This window comes from Loxodonta africana, chromosome 7, assembly GCF_030014295.1.
Source record: "Loxodonta africana isolate mLoxAfr1 chromosome 7, mLoxAfr1.hap2, whole genome shotgun sequence".
Lineage (NCBI taxonomy): Eukaryota > Metazoa > Chordata > Mammalia > Proboscidea > Elephantidae > Loxodonta > Loxodonta africana.
The window spans coordinates 13,663,194-13,678,212 of record NC_087348.1 but is presented as its reverse complement, the minus strand read 5'-3'; the positions used below and the strand labels follow the sequence as shown (position 1 = coordinate 13,678,212).

The 15,019-nt window shown below is 45.9% G+C and overlaps 1 protein-coding gene across 1 annotated transcript; it reads left to right on the top strand.

Annotated features, from left to right (window-relative positions):
- The first annotated feature begins 1,066 nt into the window (after window positions 1-1,066).
- LOC100659756 (pepsin F-like) lies at window positions 1,067-3,992 on the top strand. The gene is made up of 2 exons (XM_064287985.1): window positions 1,067-1,752; window positions 3,446-3,992. The coding sequence occupies exons 1-2, from the start codon at window positions 1,660-1,662 to the stop codon at window positions 3,593-3,595; spliced, it is 243 nt and encodes an 80-aa protein (XP_064144055.1). The 5' UTR covers window positions 1,067-1,659; the 3' UTR covers window positions 3,596-3,992.
- Window positions 3,993-15,019: the final 11,027 nt, after the last annotated feature.

The following is a 15,019-nucleotide window of genomic DNA, read 5'->3' as shown; positions in this document are numbered from 1 at the left end:
ACACATATATAGACGCCATTACACACACATACAGACACACAAAGAGACACAGACCTAACAGACACACACCATTACAGACAGATGCATGCACACACACACATACACACATAGACACAATCACCCAGACACACCAATGCACACAGAAGCAGTCACACATATAGATGCACACACACACCACACACACACACCATCCATAGGTTGGTAATCCCCCCTGACAAGGTCAGAACAGAGTCTTGGAGCATGAAGAGAAGAGGAAAGGGAGGACGGCAGGCCTGGGGAAGCTGAAATCTCTTCAGGAAAGAGGTGCACAACAGTGTGGGAAAAGCCTGCCCCAGATGTGGGGATGGGGGCGAGAAGCATGGTCTGAGGACCCTAAAAGGCAGGTGATAAGGAGATCAGAGAGAATTGTACCACTCTGAACAGGGCCATGAGGGGACATGAAAGTCCCTTTAGCATGAGGAACTCTCAGTTTGAAAACTGGCAAAGTCCTGGGCAAACCTAGGGAGAAGATGCCAGGCAGTGGAGAGCTGTCCACTTCATTCACAAATCACACAGAACACCCCACCCCACACAGTAGGGCGGGGAAGTGTGACAGAGGGAATCAGGGACCTGGAAATCCCAGAGTGGCCAGAAAAAAGAAAACATGAGGACCATAATTGACAGATTCTGTGTGACAATAGCTAAAAATGTCCTTCGGAGGCTTCTGTAGCAGATCACCTTTCCTTTGAGGTACCTCAGGCTCTTCTTGACTGGCTCCCAGAAGGCCTGAATCCCTCCCGCCCCACATAGGTGGGAGGTTGCTGGGCAGACAGCCTCTTCCAAAATAGCCCATGGCTCCCCTCCCTCCGCTCTGAGCATCAGGCACTACAGCCAGGAGAACCTCCATCTTGGTTCTGTGGGCCCCGTGGTTGGTCAGACCCTGGTCCCAGGTCTCCAGTTGTCCCTCACTCATTTGTTCATTTCTTCTTTCATTCAAAAAACATGTTCAACAACTGCTGTGTGCTACACACCTGAGGGAGGCACAGAGGATACAACCCGCTCTTACAGACCTCACCACGTAGGGGCGCTCACGTCCACAATTAATTACTTTGCCACATGCTAGAAACAAGTACGGGTATGATGGGGGTGACCAGGAGAGGAGCCTGATCTAGCATGGGGGGATGACTTCCCTGCAAAAGCCACAATTAAGCAGGAACCTGGAGGGCCAGGAGAAATTAGTCACATGCAGAGGACTGGGGGCATTTCTAGGCAGGGAGATCAAGAACTGAAAGGTCAAAGAAGGTCAGTGTGACCAGAACAACAGGAAACACAGAGGGAGGCATGAGCTGAAGGGCTGTCTTGGAGACAGCTGGGGGAGGAGCCATGGAGCCGGTGGGCTGTAAAGTTATCCCAGTGCCTGCTTTGTCTCCTGTCTCTCAGCATCTCCATGAAGGGAAAGGTTATTGGCTGTAATGGTGGCTGCGACACCATTTTGGATACTGGAACCTCTTTGGTGACTGGACCACACAGATCTATCCTCAACATCCAGAATTTGATCAATGCCAAACATTCCTATGGTGGCGAGGTACCGGGGCATTCCAAAGGGTCATTCTGGGACTGTCCATACATGGAGACGTCAGCGGGGCCAACCTTCTCCATCACTCTCTCTGACAGTACATCATGAACTGTGAAGCCGTTAACACACTCCCTGACATCATCTTCAACATCAACGGCATCGACTACCCAATGCCAGCCAGTGCTTACATCCGGAAGGTGAGAGACCTGGACCTGGGGGCTGACCCTCAAATCCTGGAACTTGCCAGAATGGTTAGACCAAGGCTGGGAGGAATAGGCCCCCGGGAGGCCAAGTCATGCCATTGCAGGCGTGGCTGGGCCCACCTGTCTGGGCTGGCCCCTCCCACAAAACCTCTTCATAGCAAGGGGCAGTCTGGGACACCCAACACCTGCAGATAAATATTGAGCAGTCACCCCATGCCAGGCATGGTGTTAGCCATAATGGGGGAGACTCTAAGGGCCCAGCCCCCAAAGAGCTTCCAGTTCAACCAGGAAACTCAGATGAGTAAACATGGAAAGTTAGCTATAGCAATCCCTGAAATGGGCCGAAGGAATAGAGACAGAGATGACCTGGGACAGCCTTGATATGTTGCTCCACCGTAACTATTAACAGTGCCCTCTTTCCCATCTCAAAATTGTTCTGGTCTGGCTGATAAATTATATGGTCACCCTAGTCCGGGGCCATAACTGCCTCACTAAGCCTCAGTTCCCCCTTGGTAAAACGTGGTAACAGCCTCTCCCTTTGTAGGGCAGTTAGGATATAGATGTGAATAAAGGCTGCACAGTAGCCCCACAGCACTGGGTACATAACTGATGCTTAGTAAATGTCAGCTCCCCATGGGATTTCAGAGCAGGCTGGATGGGGTCAAAGTCTTTGATGAAGAGAGGGTATTTAAACAATTCTAGGCTTAATTAAGGAGTCTCTGGGTACCACAGATGATTAAGAGCTTGGCTACTAAACAAAAGATTGGCAGTTCAATCTTTTGAGGTGCCACCCAGAGGCACTTTGAAAGAAAGGCTTGGCAATCTACTTCCAAAGGATCATAGCCATTGAAAACCCTATGGGTCGCAATTCTATTCTGAAATACGTGGGGTTGCCATGATGCAGAATTGACTCATGGCAACTGGTTTGTTTTCAAGCTTAATAGAATGGAGCTGCTGCCCCCTAACCCCACAGAGGCCTCTTGAGTGGAGTGTAGGTTCTAGACTGGGCTTCAGGCAGATGCCCCCAGCCCCCCGCCCCACACACACACATTGTTATGCAACACAGCCGCCCCACGCAGACAAGTCGGCAGGCCAGGGCAGTACAGTGTGATTAGGGATGCAGTCTCTGGAAGCACCAGGTACAGGAAAGCACAGAGGAAAGTCACTTTACCCAGCCTGCAGTGGCTGAGAAGGTCAGACATAGTCCAGGAAGGCTACCTGGAGAGGGTGACTGGGGCTCAGTCTTGAAGAATGAGTGGGGGCGAAGGCAAGAAGGACAAGCATTTTCTGCAGGGGGAATAGCCTGAAGCAGGGCCAGGAGGCAGAAACGTGCAGAATGTGAGGGGTACTATAAGTGGTTCCAGTTCCTGGGTGGGCTACCCACTTCTGCACCGACCAAAGACAGCTACTTGACACATAGCCCTATTGCCAGAGACTATTCTGACTCAAAGCGACACTATAGGACAGAGTAGAACTGCCCCATACGATTTCCAAGGAGCATCTGGTGGATTTGTACTGCTGACCTTTTGGTTAGCAGCTGTAGCTCTTAACCACTACGCCACCAGGGTTTCCTTAGCACACAGAGAAGGAGGGAAATAAAACTGGGAAACTGCTGCTGAGATACTGGATCCTGAATTGGGTGTGGGTGGCACGTTTGACTGAAGGTGAGAATTTCTGTCTCCTCCAGGAGGGTAAAGGCATTTGCTACAGCAACTTCCAAGCGACACCCGGAAACTTATCCCAGGAGATCTGGATTCTGGGGGACGTCTTCCTGAGGCTGTATTTCTCCGTCTTCGACCGGGAGAACAACAGAATTGGCCTGGCACCTGCGGCGTAAATCTGGGCTCCTCCGGGGAACAACCTGGCCCACCCCAAACATACATGGGAGGGATGCCCGTCCAGGGGATCCAATCTGAACTGAGTTCAATGCTATACAAAGCCCCATTCTCAGTGGAGAATAAAATATTTTATTTTAAATTATGCTAATAATAACAGTTGCTTCTGTTTGGGTGGGGAGGTGCATCAGAAAGAGGCAAGGCTCTACAAGCTGGAGTCTAGACCACAACTCCCATCAGGTTAAATGGAAAGCGGAGCTTATCTGAAGGACACTGGGGTGGTTGAAGGAATCAGGGCAGTTCCATTAGCTTGGTAACTGGACCCAAGAAATCCAAAGCTATCGGCTCACTCCTTCCCTTCTTTCCTCTCTAATTCTCTCTGCCTGACAACTTTGTTTTCTCTGGCCTCCACACTTGGTAGAGGACTTTGCTCCCACCTGCCCGAAGGTTTAACATCCTGAAGACTTCTAACCTGAAAGGGAAGATGCTCAGAAAAATACCAGGGTACCAGGGAGGACTCTAACTGGTCCACCTCAGGTTATGTGTCCAGCCCTGGACCAATCATCATGGCCATGGGATGGGGTGCTGTGATGATTGACTCTGCTCATTCGGGTGGCCACCCCTGTGATCAGGAGGTGAATGGTAGTTTTCCACAGAACTACAAAACTGGAGCTGGGGAGGGCCTCTCTCCAAAAGAAGTGGGAGGGCAGGCAGAGGAAGGAGTTTGTGACTACCCCACCCATGTTGGCTAGGCTCCACTTTCCAAGGGATGGTATTTTGGGTAGAATTGTGTCCCCCGCCTCCCTCCCCAAAAAATGTGTTAGAATTCTAACCCATATGCCTGTGGATGTTATCTTATTTGGGAATAGGGTTTTCTTTGTTATGTTAATGAGGCCATATTAGTATAAGGAGTGTCTTAATCCTGATCACTTTTGAGATATAAAAAGAGCAGATTAGATACAGAGAAAAGCAAGCACAAATAGGAGGGAAAGACAGGTGTCACGTGGAGATCTCCAAGGAACTCCAAGAAAGAACACTAAAGAAGCTAAAACCAGGATTTTCACCCACAGTGGACAGAGCCTTCCCCTAGAGCTGGTGTCCTGAATTCTGACTTCTAGCCTCCTAAGCTGTGAGACAATAAATTTCTGTTCTTTAAAACCATCCACCTGTGCTAAGACAGATAATAAAGAATAATAAAAATGGAATCTATTCTTCCCATGGTCAAAGGACTTTTTGACAATGGCCTTCTGCTCAAGGTAGGCTCTGGATGAGGCACTTCAAACTGGAATGGCTCCACCCAGTCCCCAAGAACAAGGCAGACAAAGGACTCCAGCTGTCATTCTCTGCACCTGCAGTGTCCCTTCCAGTTCTGTTCCCGAGTGACAGACCCATGTGGACCCCTGAGCCATCCTCATCCCTCAAACGCCCAGCGTGGCCATTCCCATGGCCTCAAAGACTATCTTGGGGAGGCAGTCTCTCATATAAATGGGGACCAACAGTGGACAGAATGTGCCATGGATTCCCCTTAGCGTCTTCCTGGGGTACACCTAGGGTTTGGGAAGTTTAGACACACACACACACAAAAATCACACTCATTGCTGTCAGGTCAATTCTGACTCATGGCAATCCCATGCATTACAGAGTAGAACTGCTCCATAGGGTTTTTTTTCGGCTGTAATCTTTATGGAAGCAGATCACCAGGCCTTCTGTGGTACTGCTGGGTGCATTCGAACTGCCAATCTTTACGCTATCAGTCGAGCATCAACTGTTTATGCCACCCAGAGACCTCAAACAATAAATATCAAAAGCCAGGCTTAAACTCTTCAGACGGGGATTGAACTGGACTATGGGCTAGAAAATGATACTGGTGAGGAGTGAGCTTCTTCGATCAAGTAGACACATGAGACTACGCAGGAAGCTCCAGTCTGGATGGGAGATGAGAGGGCAGAGGGGGTCAGAAGCCGGCCGAATGGACACGAAAATAGAGAGTGGAAAGGAGTGTGCCGTCTCATTAGGGGGAGAGCAACTAGGAGTATATAGCAAGGTGTATACAAATTTTTATATGAGAGACTGACTTGATTTGTGAACTTTCACTTAAAGTACAATAAAAATTAAAAAAAAAAAAAAAACTGGGCTTAATAGGCACTCGAGTAACCAGTTTACTTGTAAAACCCTTCTGCTAAGTCTTCACGGAGCTATAAGCAATGTCTCTCTTGGTCAGAATCCACCACCGTTAGTAAAAAGAATGGCTCCAATTGACTTATTGGGAACTTTACGTGTGTTATTTCATTGTCTCCACATAACCCCAATGTAAAGATGAGGGATGTCTCCTTGGATCTGTCTAGCTCTGGACACATAATACCAGTTCCCATGGAGGTGACACTGACTCACGACAACTCCCTGTGTGTCTCAGTAGAACTGTACTCCACAGATTTTCCAACACATGAGGCACATTGCCCAGGAATCAAACCTAAGTCTCCCACGTGGAAGGAGAGAATTGGAATTGAATGAATTAATCTGTATATATAGTAGCATAAATATTAAACACATAAACAGCAGGAAAAAAATTGCAACCAAAAGTTAAAAATGGTTATATCCAGTATATTTTCTTATACTACTTTCCTTAGTGGTTGCTTCTTTCAAATTGGAGGAAGGCTAAACATTATTTTAAGAGAGACAAAGAGATAGCCAATGGAGAGGGGACCATGTCTTTGCTGGAGCTGCCTGAGTTACTGCCGAAGCAACCAGTTTCCTGTAGAAAAGTCAGGCCCTAATTGAGTCAGAATCAACTCATGGGCACTGGGTTTGGTTTTTGTTTTTTCAAGCAGACTGTCAGTGAAAGGCTGACACCTGGTGGCCAAGAAGGATATTACACACACGTGTGCACGCTCCTTGCATGCATGTTCTTAACCCTTCACTAGTGGCCCTGCCCATTAGTTCCATCTTCTTGAAGGGTTATTTAGTAATATGAAACCACTGCCACAACAACTACGTTTGGAAAAAAAAGAAAACAAACCCGTTGCCATCCAGTCCGTTTCAACTCATAGTGACACTATAGGACGGAAGTAGAACTGCCCCATAGAGTTTCCAACGAGCACCTGGTGGATTTGAACTGCCGACCTTTTAGTTAGCGGCTGTAGCACTTAACCACTATGCCACCAGGGTTTCATTTAGACCTGCTAATTCCGTGCTGACAAAGTGGTGTGGATGTAGGTATTCTGAAGCTATTATGTGTTCTTTGTGGAATTGAGCAGAATAGCAAATATATTGATGTTGTTGGGAGCCAGGGTTCTCCCTGAGGGAGAAGGAAGATACAAACACGAATAGGGAAAAGCCAGGAAGAAGCCTGTGGTGTTGAATCGGAATCAGAGGTCACAGTATGAATGAGCACTCCTAGAGCTCAGAGCTTGGACTGTCTACTCCCTCCACCACTAAAATGAACCAGGACTCCTTGGAGAAACAGCTGCTTCCAGGACTGGAGGAGGGGAAGAACAAGATGGTCCTGGAGTATTTTATTGCACCAGAAAATAAGGAAACTGCCCCCAAAACACTGGGACATGTCAAAAGAATACAGGACGAATGGGGAAAGAATAGTCTCTTCAACAAATTGTCCTGGCAAAACTAGATAGCCACATGCAAAAGAATGAAGCTGGACTCTTATACCAGTACCATCCCAGTTACTGTTGAGTCACTTCCAATTCCCGATGAGCCCATGCATGTCAGGGTGGAAGTGTGCTCCATCAGGTTTTCAATGGCTGATTTTTCAGAAGTAGATCTCTAGGTCTTTCTTCCAAGGTGCCTCTGGCTAGACTCAAGCCTCCAACTGTTTGGTTAGCAGCCAGCTGGTTAACCATTTGTACCACCCAGGGACTCTTACCTTACACCATATACAAAAAATTAACTCAAAATGGATCAAAGGCCTAAAATCAAGAGCTAAAACTACACTCAGAAGAAAAAGGGAAAAATCCTCATGACCTTGGATTTGGCAATGTTTTCTTAAATCCAACACCAAAAACACAGGCAACAAAAGGAAAAAAAGGTAAATTGGACATTATCAAAATTAAAAACTTGTGTATCAAAGCACACAATCAAGAGTGAAAAAATAAACCACAGAATGGGAAAATATTTTAAAATCATAAGGGTGTTGATAAGGGTTGAATACCCAGAATATATAAAGAACTCCTACAACTCAACAACAAAGGCATACAATCCAATTTAAAAAATGGGCAAAATGCTTGAATAAACATTTCTCCCAAGGAAATATAAAATGGCTAATAAGCACATGACAGGATGCTCAACACTACTAGTCATTAGAGAAATGCAAATCTAAGTCACAAGGAGATACAATGTCACACCTAGTAAGATAGCTATTTAATAGCAAAAAGATGGAAGCAACCAAGATGCCCATCACCGGATGAATGGATAAATAAATTCTGGTATATTCACACAATGGAATACTACGCATCGCTAAAGAACAGTGAGGAATCTGTGAAACATTTCATATCATGGAGAACCTGGAAGACATTATGCTGAGTGAAATTAGTCAGTTGCAAAAGGACAAATATTGTATAAGACCACTATTATAAGATCTTGAGAAATAGTTTAAACTGAGAACACATTCTTTTGTGGTTACGAGAGGGGGGAGGGAGGGAGGGTGGGAGAGGGATATTTACTAATTAGATAGTAGATAAGAACTACTTTAGGTGAAGGGAAGGACAACACTTAATACAGCAGAGGTCAGCACAACTGGATTAAACCAAAAGCAAAGAAGTTTCCTGAATAAACTGAGTGCTTCGAAGGTTAGCGAAGCAGGGGCAGGGGTTTGGGGGCCATGGTTTCAGGGGACATCTAAGTCAATTGGCATAATAAAATCTATTAAGAAAACATTCTGCATCCCACTTTGAAGAGTGGCATCTGGGGTCTTAAATGCTAGTAAGTGGCCATCTAAGATGCATCAATAAGTCTCAACCTCCCTGGATCAAAGGAGAATGAAGAACACCAAGGACACAAGGTAACAAAGAGCCCAAGAGACAGAAAGGGCTACATGAACCAGAGACTACATTATCCTGAGACAGGAAGATCTAGATGGTGCCCAGCCACAACCAATGACTGCCATGACAGGGAACATAGCGGAGGACTCTTGAGGGAGCAGGGGAACAGTGGGATGCAGACCCCAAATTCTCATAAAAAGACCAGAATTAATGGTCTGACTGAGACTAGAAGGACCCTGGTGGTCATGGCCCCCAGACCTTCTGCTGGCCCAGGACAGGAACCATTCCTGAAGCCAGCTTGTCGGACACGGATAATGGGTAGGAGAGGGATGCTGGTGAGGAGTGAGCTACTTGTATCAGGTGGACACACGAGACTATGTTGGCACCTCCTGCCTGGAGGGGAGATGGGAGGGCAGAGGGGGTTAGAAGCTGGCAAAATGGACATGAAAAGAGAGAGTGGAAGGAGAGAGCGGACTGTCTCATTGGGGGGAGAGTAATTGTGAGTTTTTAGCAAGGTGTATATAAGTTTTTATGTGAGAGACTGACTTGATTTGTAAACTTTCACTTAAAGCACAATAAAAATTATTTTAAAAAGATAGTTATTTTTTTAAAAAAGGAAGAAAGAAAATAATAAATGTTAGAATGTGAAGAAATTGGAACTTCAGACATTGCTGGTGGAAATGTAAAATGGTGCAGCTACTGTGGAACAATTTGACAATTCCTCAAAAACTTAGACATAGAATTACCACAAGAAACCCACTGCCTTCGAGTTGATTCTAACTATAGGACAGAGTAGAACTGCCCCATAGTGTTTTCCAAAGAGTGACTGGTGGATTCGAACTGCTGATTTTCGGTTAGCAGATGAGCTCTTAACCATCGTGCCACCAGGGCTCCTAGAATTACCATAACCAAAAAAACTAAACCCGTTGCCATCGAGTCAATTTCGACTTACAGTGACCCTAAAGGACAAAGTAGAACTGCCCCGTAGATTTTCCAAGGAGTGCCTGATGGATTCAAACTGCCAACCTTTTGGTTAGCAGCCACTGAACAATGGAAGATTATTCCGATACATGCTACAACATGGACGAACCCTGAAAACAGTATGCTGAGCGAAGTAAGCCAGATACAAAAGGGCAAATATTGTATGATTCCACTTACATGAAATACCTACAAAACGCAAATTCATAGACACAGACAGTAGATTAGAGTTACCAGGGGGTGAGGGAATGGGAATATATGGCTGAATGGTTACAGAGTCTCTATTAGAGGTGACGAAGAATTTTGGAATAGATAGCGGTAATGAGTGTACCACTTTTGTGAATGTAATTAATGCCACTGAATTATACACTTAAAAATGGTTAAAAAGCCAAAATGAGACTAAAAGGGCACACTAGCCCAGGGTCAAGGACTAGAAGGCAGGAAGGGACAGGAAAGCTGGAAATAGGGAACCCAAGTTCGAGAAGGGAGAGTGTTGACATGTCGTGGAGTTGGTAACCAATATCACAAAGCAGTATGTGTACTAATTATTTAATGAAAAGCTAGTTTGTTCTGTAAACTTTCGTCTGAAGTACAATAATAAAAAAATAAAGCTCAGAGGCATTCTCATCTTTCACGAAATGCAGTTCCCAGCCTCATCCCTCATGTGACAGGATAAGAAATTGCATGGGTAACAGCAAATACACTCCTACCGGTTTGGGTTTCATTGCATCAACCATTCTTGTTGCCAATTGAAAACATGTCCTTAGCTCTTCGCCTCCGCTGTTCTGTCGTCTCCCCATCCCCTATCAATAGTGTTTCTTCATGACCATCTTTCTTAAGTGATAACGAAGGCCAAGGCCTTATGTTATTTTAAGGATATAAGAATATTCTTTAAAGAGACACATTAATGGAAAGCTTGGCTAATGTTTCTAATTCACTACCCAACAAAAGATAACATCTTCCTAGATGGAAAAATGATTACATGGATGTGTGTCTGCGTTACTAATAGCTACAATTCATTGAACGTTACTTTGTTCCCTTGCTACTCTGAGAGCTTGATGTACCTCCGTTCGTTTGAATCTCAAAAGAACCTTGTAAGGTAAGTGTTATTTCTCTACTTTATAAATTAGAGAATTACGTCTCATGGAGGCTTTAAAAAAAAATGGTTAAAATGGCAACTTAATCGACTTGACAGGATCTAACAACAACCACCACCACAAGAAAAAGAGAAAAAAATAATTTAGGTAAAATTGTCCTCTTTACTATGTTGAGTCTTCCAGTTTTTGGAAGTCTTCTCTGTTTAGGTTCTTCAATTTCATTCATCACCATTTGCAGCACACAGGTCCTGTGTACGTTTTGGTAGATTTATACCTGAGTATTTCACTTTCTTTCTAATTATTCTTACCACCTCCCTCTCTGAAAATTTATGAGGTTGAATGGTAAATTATACAGTCATGCCCTCAAGCAATTGTTCTAATGTGTTTAAAGTAGTCTCTTTGCTGTGTCTGTGTTCTAGGAAAACACATAGGATTATTCTGTACATATATTTTCTAAGATACATGTATTTGGAAACCCTGGTGACATAGTGGTTAAGAGCTACAGCTGCTAACCAAAAGATTGGCAGTTTGAATCCACCAGGCACTCCTTGGAAACCCTATGGGGCAGTTAGTCGCTATGAGTCGGAATTGACTCGACGGCAACAGGTTTGGTTTTGGTTTTTTTATATAGTATTATTAGAAATATATTTTTATATGGTATTATAATCCCACTCCTGACAAGACAACCTTTTGAAAACCCTGGTGGTATAGTGGTTAAGTGCTACGGCTGCTAACCAAAGGGTCATCAGTTCGAATCCACCAGGTGCTCCTTGGAAACGCTACAGGGCAGTTAGTCGCCATGAGTCGGAATCGACTCGATGGCACTGGGTTTTTTTTGTTGGATTATTGTGCTATATACCTCATCCTCTTTCGTCCTTTCTGCACTCAGCTGTATGTTTTTAAAGTCTACCCATGTCACTATGTACACACTGATTGATTGCTGCCAGCCCCTGGTACTTCAGCATACCTTTTGGGGTCCTTTCACCCTGCTGAGGAGTCGCTGGGTGGTGCAAATGATTAAGTGCTGGGCTACTAATCAAAAGGTTGGCAGTTCAAACCCACCCAGAGGTGCCTGGGAAGTAAATCCTGGCAATGTGCTTCAGAAAGGTCACAGCCTCGAGAACACTTTGGAATGCAGTTCTACTCTGCACACATGGGGTCGCCACGAGTCAGAATCAACTTGACCGTAACTAACAACAATGACCACAATCACCCTGCTGCATTGTCTTCCCATGGTCTGCTGGTTTATGAGAACAGAGACTGACTGTCTCACAGGGTTGGAGGCTGAGACTCCAAGATCAGGGTGTCAGCCATACTGGCTCCTTCTGAGGCTTCAAGGGAAAACCTGCTTCACATGGAGCCTCTCTCCCAGCTCTGGCAGCTTCAGGTGTTCCTTGTCTTGCAGCTGCAGTGTCACATGGTGTCCTTCTTCTATCCCCCTGTCTCTCTGTATCTTCTCTTTATAAGGACACCAGTCATATAGGATTAGGACCCACCCCCCCATGACAGTATGACTTCCTGTTAACCTAACTGACAACATCTTCAAAGACTCTATTTCCAAACACCATCATGTTCACAGGTACAAGAGTTAGGACTTGACCAGCACAACTGGATGTTGCCTGGGTACCACCACCAATTGCTCTGAAAGGGATCACAATAGAGGGTCCTGGACAGAGCTGGAGAAAAACGTAGAACAAAATTCTAACTCACAAAAAAAAGACCAGGCTTTGCCCTGAGGGGTCCAAGAGGAGCCTGTGGTGAGGAGGCAGAGAGGAGCCTACCTTCAGGGTGGTCAGGAGGAGCTCTGCATGGCCCAGAGGAGCTGAGAGAGCTGTCCTGCACCGAAGAAGGGAGACTTTGCCTTACATGCTTCCGGATCCTGATCCTTGTCCTGAGGTGTAGCCTGTGGCTTCCTCAATAAACCACTTAACTGTACATTAGGGACTGAATTGTGTCCACCCACAATGTGTGTCAATTTGGCTAGGCCGTGATTTCCAGTATTGTGTGGTCATCCACCATTTTGTCATCTGATGTGATTTTTCTGGGTTGTGAATCCTACCTCTATGATGTTAATGAGGCAGGATTAGAGGCAGTTATGTTAATGAGGCAGGACTCAGTCTACACAAGACTAGGTTGTGTCTTGAGTCAATCTCATTTGAGATATAAAAGAGAGGAGGGAGCAGAGAGACAGGGAGGCCTCATAGCACCAAGAAAACAGCACCAAGAGCAGAGAGCATTCTTTGGACCCGAACTTCCTGAGAAGCTCCTAGACCCAGGGAAGACTGATAACAAAAGCCTTCCCCCAGAACCCACGGAGAGAGAGCAAGACTTCCCCTACAACCAGCACCCAGAATTTGGACTTCCAGGCTCCTAATCAGTGAGAAAATAAAATTTTCTTTGTTAAAGCTAAAAAAAAAAAAAAAGACCAGGCTTACCGGTCTGCTAGAGGCTGGAGAAATTCCGAAACTATGGCCCCCAGGCATCCTTTTAGCTCAGTAAGGAAGTCACTCGGGTGGTTCACCCTTCAGCCAAAGTTTAAAAAATAGAGAGGCCCATAAAACAAAATGAGTCTAAATGGGCACACCAGCCCAGGGACAAGGATGAGAAGGCAGGAGGGGACAGGAAAGCTGGTAATGGGGAACCTAAGGTCAGTAAGTGGAGAGTGCTGACACATCGTGGGGCTGGCAACCAATGTGACAAAACAACGTGTGTGTTAATTGTTAAATAAGAAACTACTTTGTTCTGTAAGCCTTCAACTAAAGCACAATTAAAAAAAAAAAAAAAAGAAGAAGAAGAAATTAGGACTTGAACATAGCTTTTTGGGGGACACAATTCAATCTATAACACCAGGCCAACCCTCTGGATTTATAGCACCTTCGCTAAATCTCTTCAGTCAAACCTTTGGGCAGGCTGTTTCCTGCCAGGACACTGACTGGTACATCAGGGGGTGAGAGACAACATGTGGGAAGGGAACAGCATGTGGGAAGGGAAGGCCCAGAGCGTCTGGAGAATCCAAATGGCCCCGGCAGGAGGACAGGAAGGCAACCCGTTTCACCCAAAGCCTCAGCTCTCAGCAATGAAATTGGGAGCTGTGACACCTCCCTCCCAGCCCTGCATCCACCACAGAATAGCAGACCCCTTGGAAAGATCTCACTTGTAGTCTTACCTGAGCCAGGCATGGGGCCCAAGGCTCCACTCCAACAGCACAGCCTCTTGCTGAGAAGGATAAAGTGAGGCTCATGTTGCCTGTGGACAAGTGAGCAAAAATAAGATTTCAGAGCCCCCGGCTAGGCTTAGGGGCCCCTCTTCTCCTGGAGCCAAAAGCTCATTCCAGAGGGTCTGCCTGGGTGCTCAGTACTCAACCATTCACCCAACATCTACCCTGAGGCAGGCTCAGATCCTTGTAAAAATGCAAATTCCCTGGGAAGGTGAGCATGCTGTTTTCATTTAGATATCTAAGCCAAAGAGGGGTCTGAAATCTGACTTTAGCTTCCAAATTTCATTAAGACAGCTCAGAGGACTCCCCCTGCTCCATGACAGCCTCCCAGATCCTCCCCCCCTCCTTTTCTGAACCACCTATAACACTTAACTGTCCCTTTTATACACTTTATACATACTTTTCACTTCCCACCTTACAGGGGTTTAAGTGTGGGTCTTATTTCTCACAAAGGTATCAGTGAATCAGTGGTAGAATTCTCACTTCCCACGCGAGAGACTCAGGTTCACCTCCCAGCCAATGCATGCACAGCACCACCCATCTGTCAGCGGAGGCAGGTGTGTTGCCATGATGCTGAGCAGGTTTCTGCAGAGCTTCCGGACTAAGAGGGACTAGGAAGAAAAGCCTGGCAATCTATTTCTGAAAAATCAGTCTGTGAATATCCTATGGATCACAATGTCAGATGACCCACAACTGATTATGGGAATGTCGCAGGACCAGGCAGGGTTTCATTCCATTGTGCATGGGGTCGCAGTGCATTGCGGGCTAACTCAATAACAGCTAACAACAGCAACTTGTTTCTCCCACTCTGCTCATAAGGGCAAAATGAATCTAAACCAAGTCATCTCTACCAAACCTACTGCCTGTGAAATTCATGTGAAATGATGGATGGATGGATGGGTGGGTGGGTGGGTGGGTGGACGGACAGACAGACGGATGGATGGACGGGTGGATGATGGATGAATGATGGATGGGTGGATGGATGCATGGATGGATGGATGGACAGATGGATGGATGGATAGATGGATGAGATGAATGAGGCAGAGAGCTTGTGAGGGTTCTGGGTGCCTGAGACAAGGTGGGTGATGCAAAGAAGGAAGCAGGGCACAAGAAGTTGTCAATGTCTTCTACTTGGGGTTGCTG

Coding starts and splice junctions, on each gene's coding strand:
- LOC100659756 (XM_064287985.1), top strand. CDS start 1,660: ATGAACTGTGAAGCCGTTAACACACTCCCTGACATCATCTTCAACATC. Junction 1,753..3,445: donor CCAGTGCTTACATCCGGAAG/GTGAGAGACCTG, acceptor TGTCTCCTCCAG/GAGGGTAAAGGCATTTGCTA.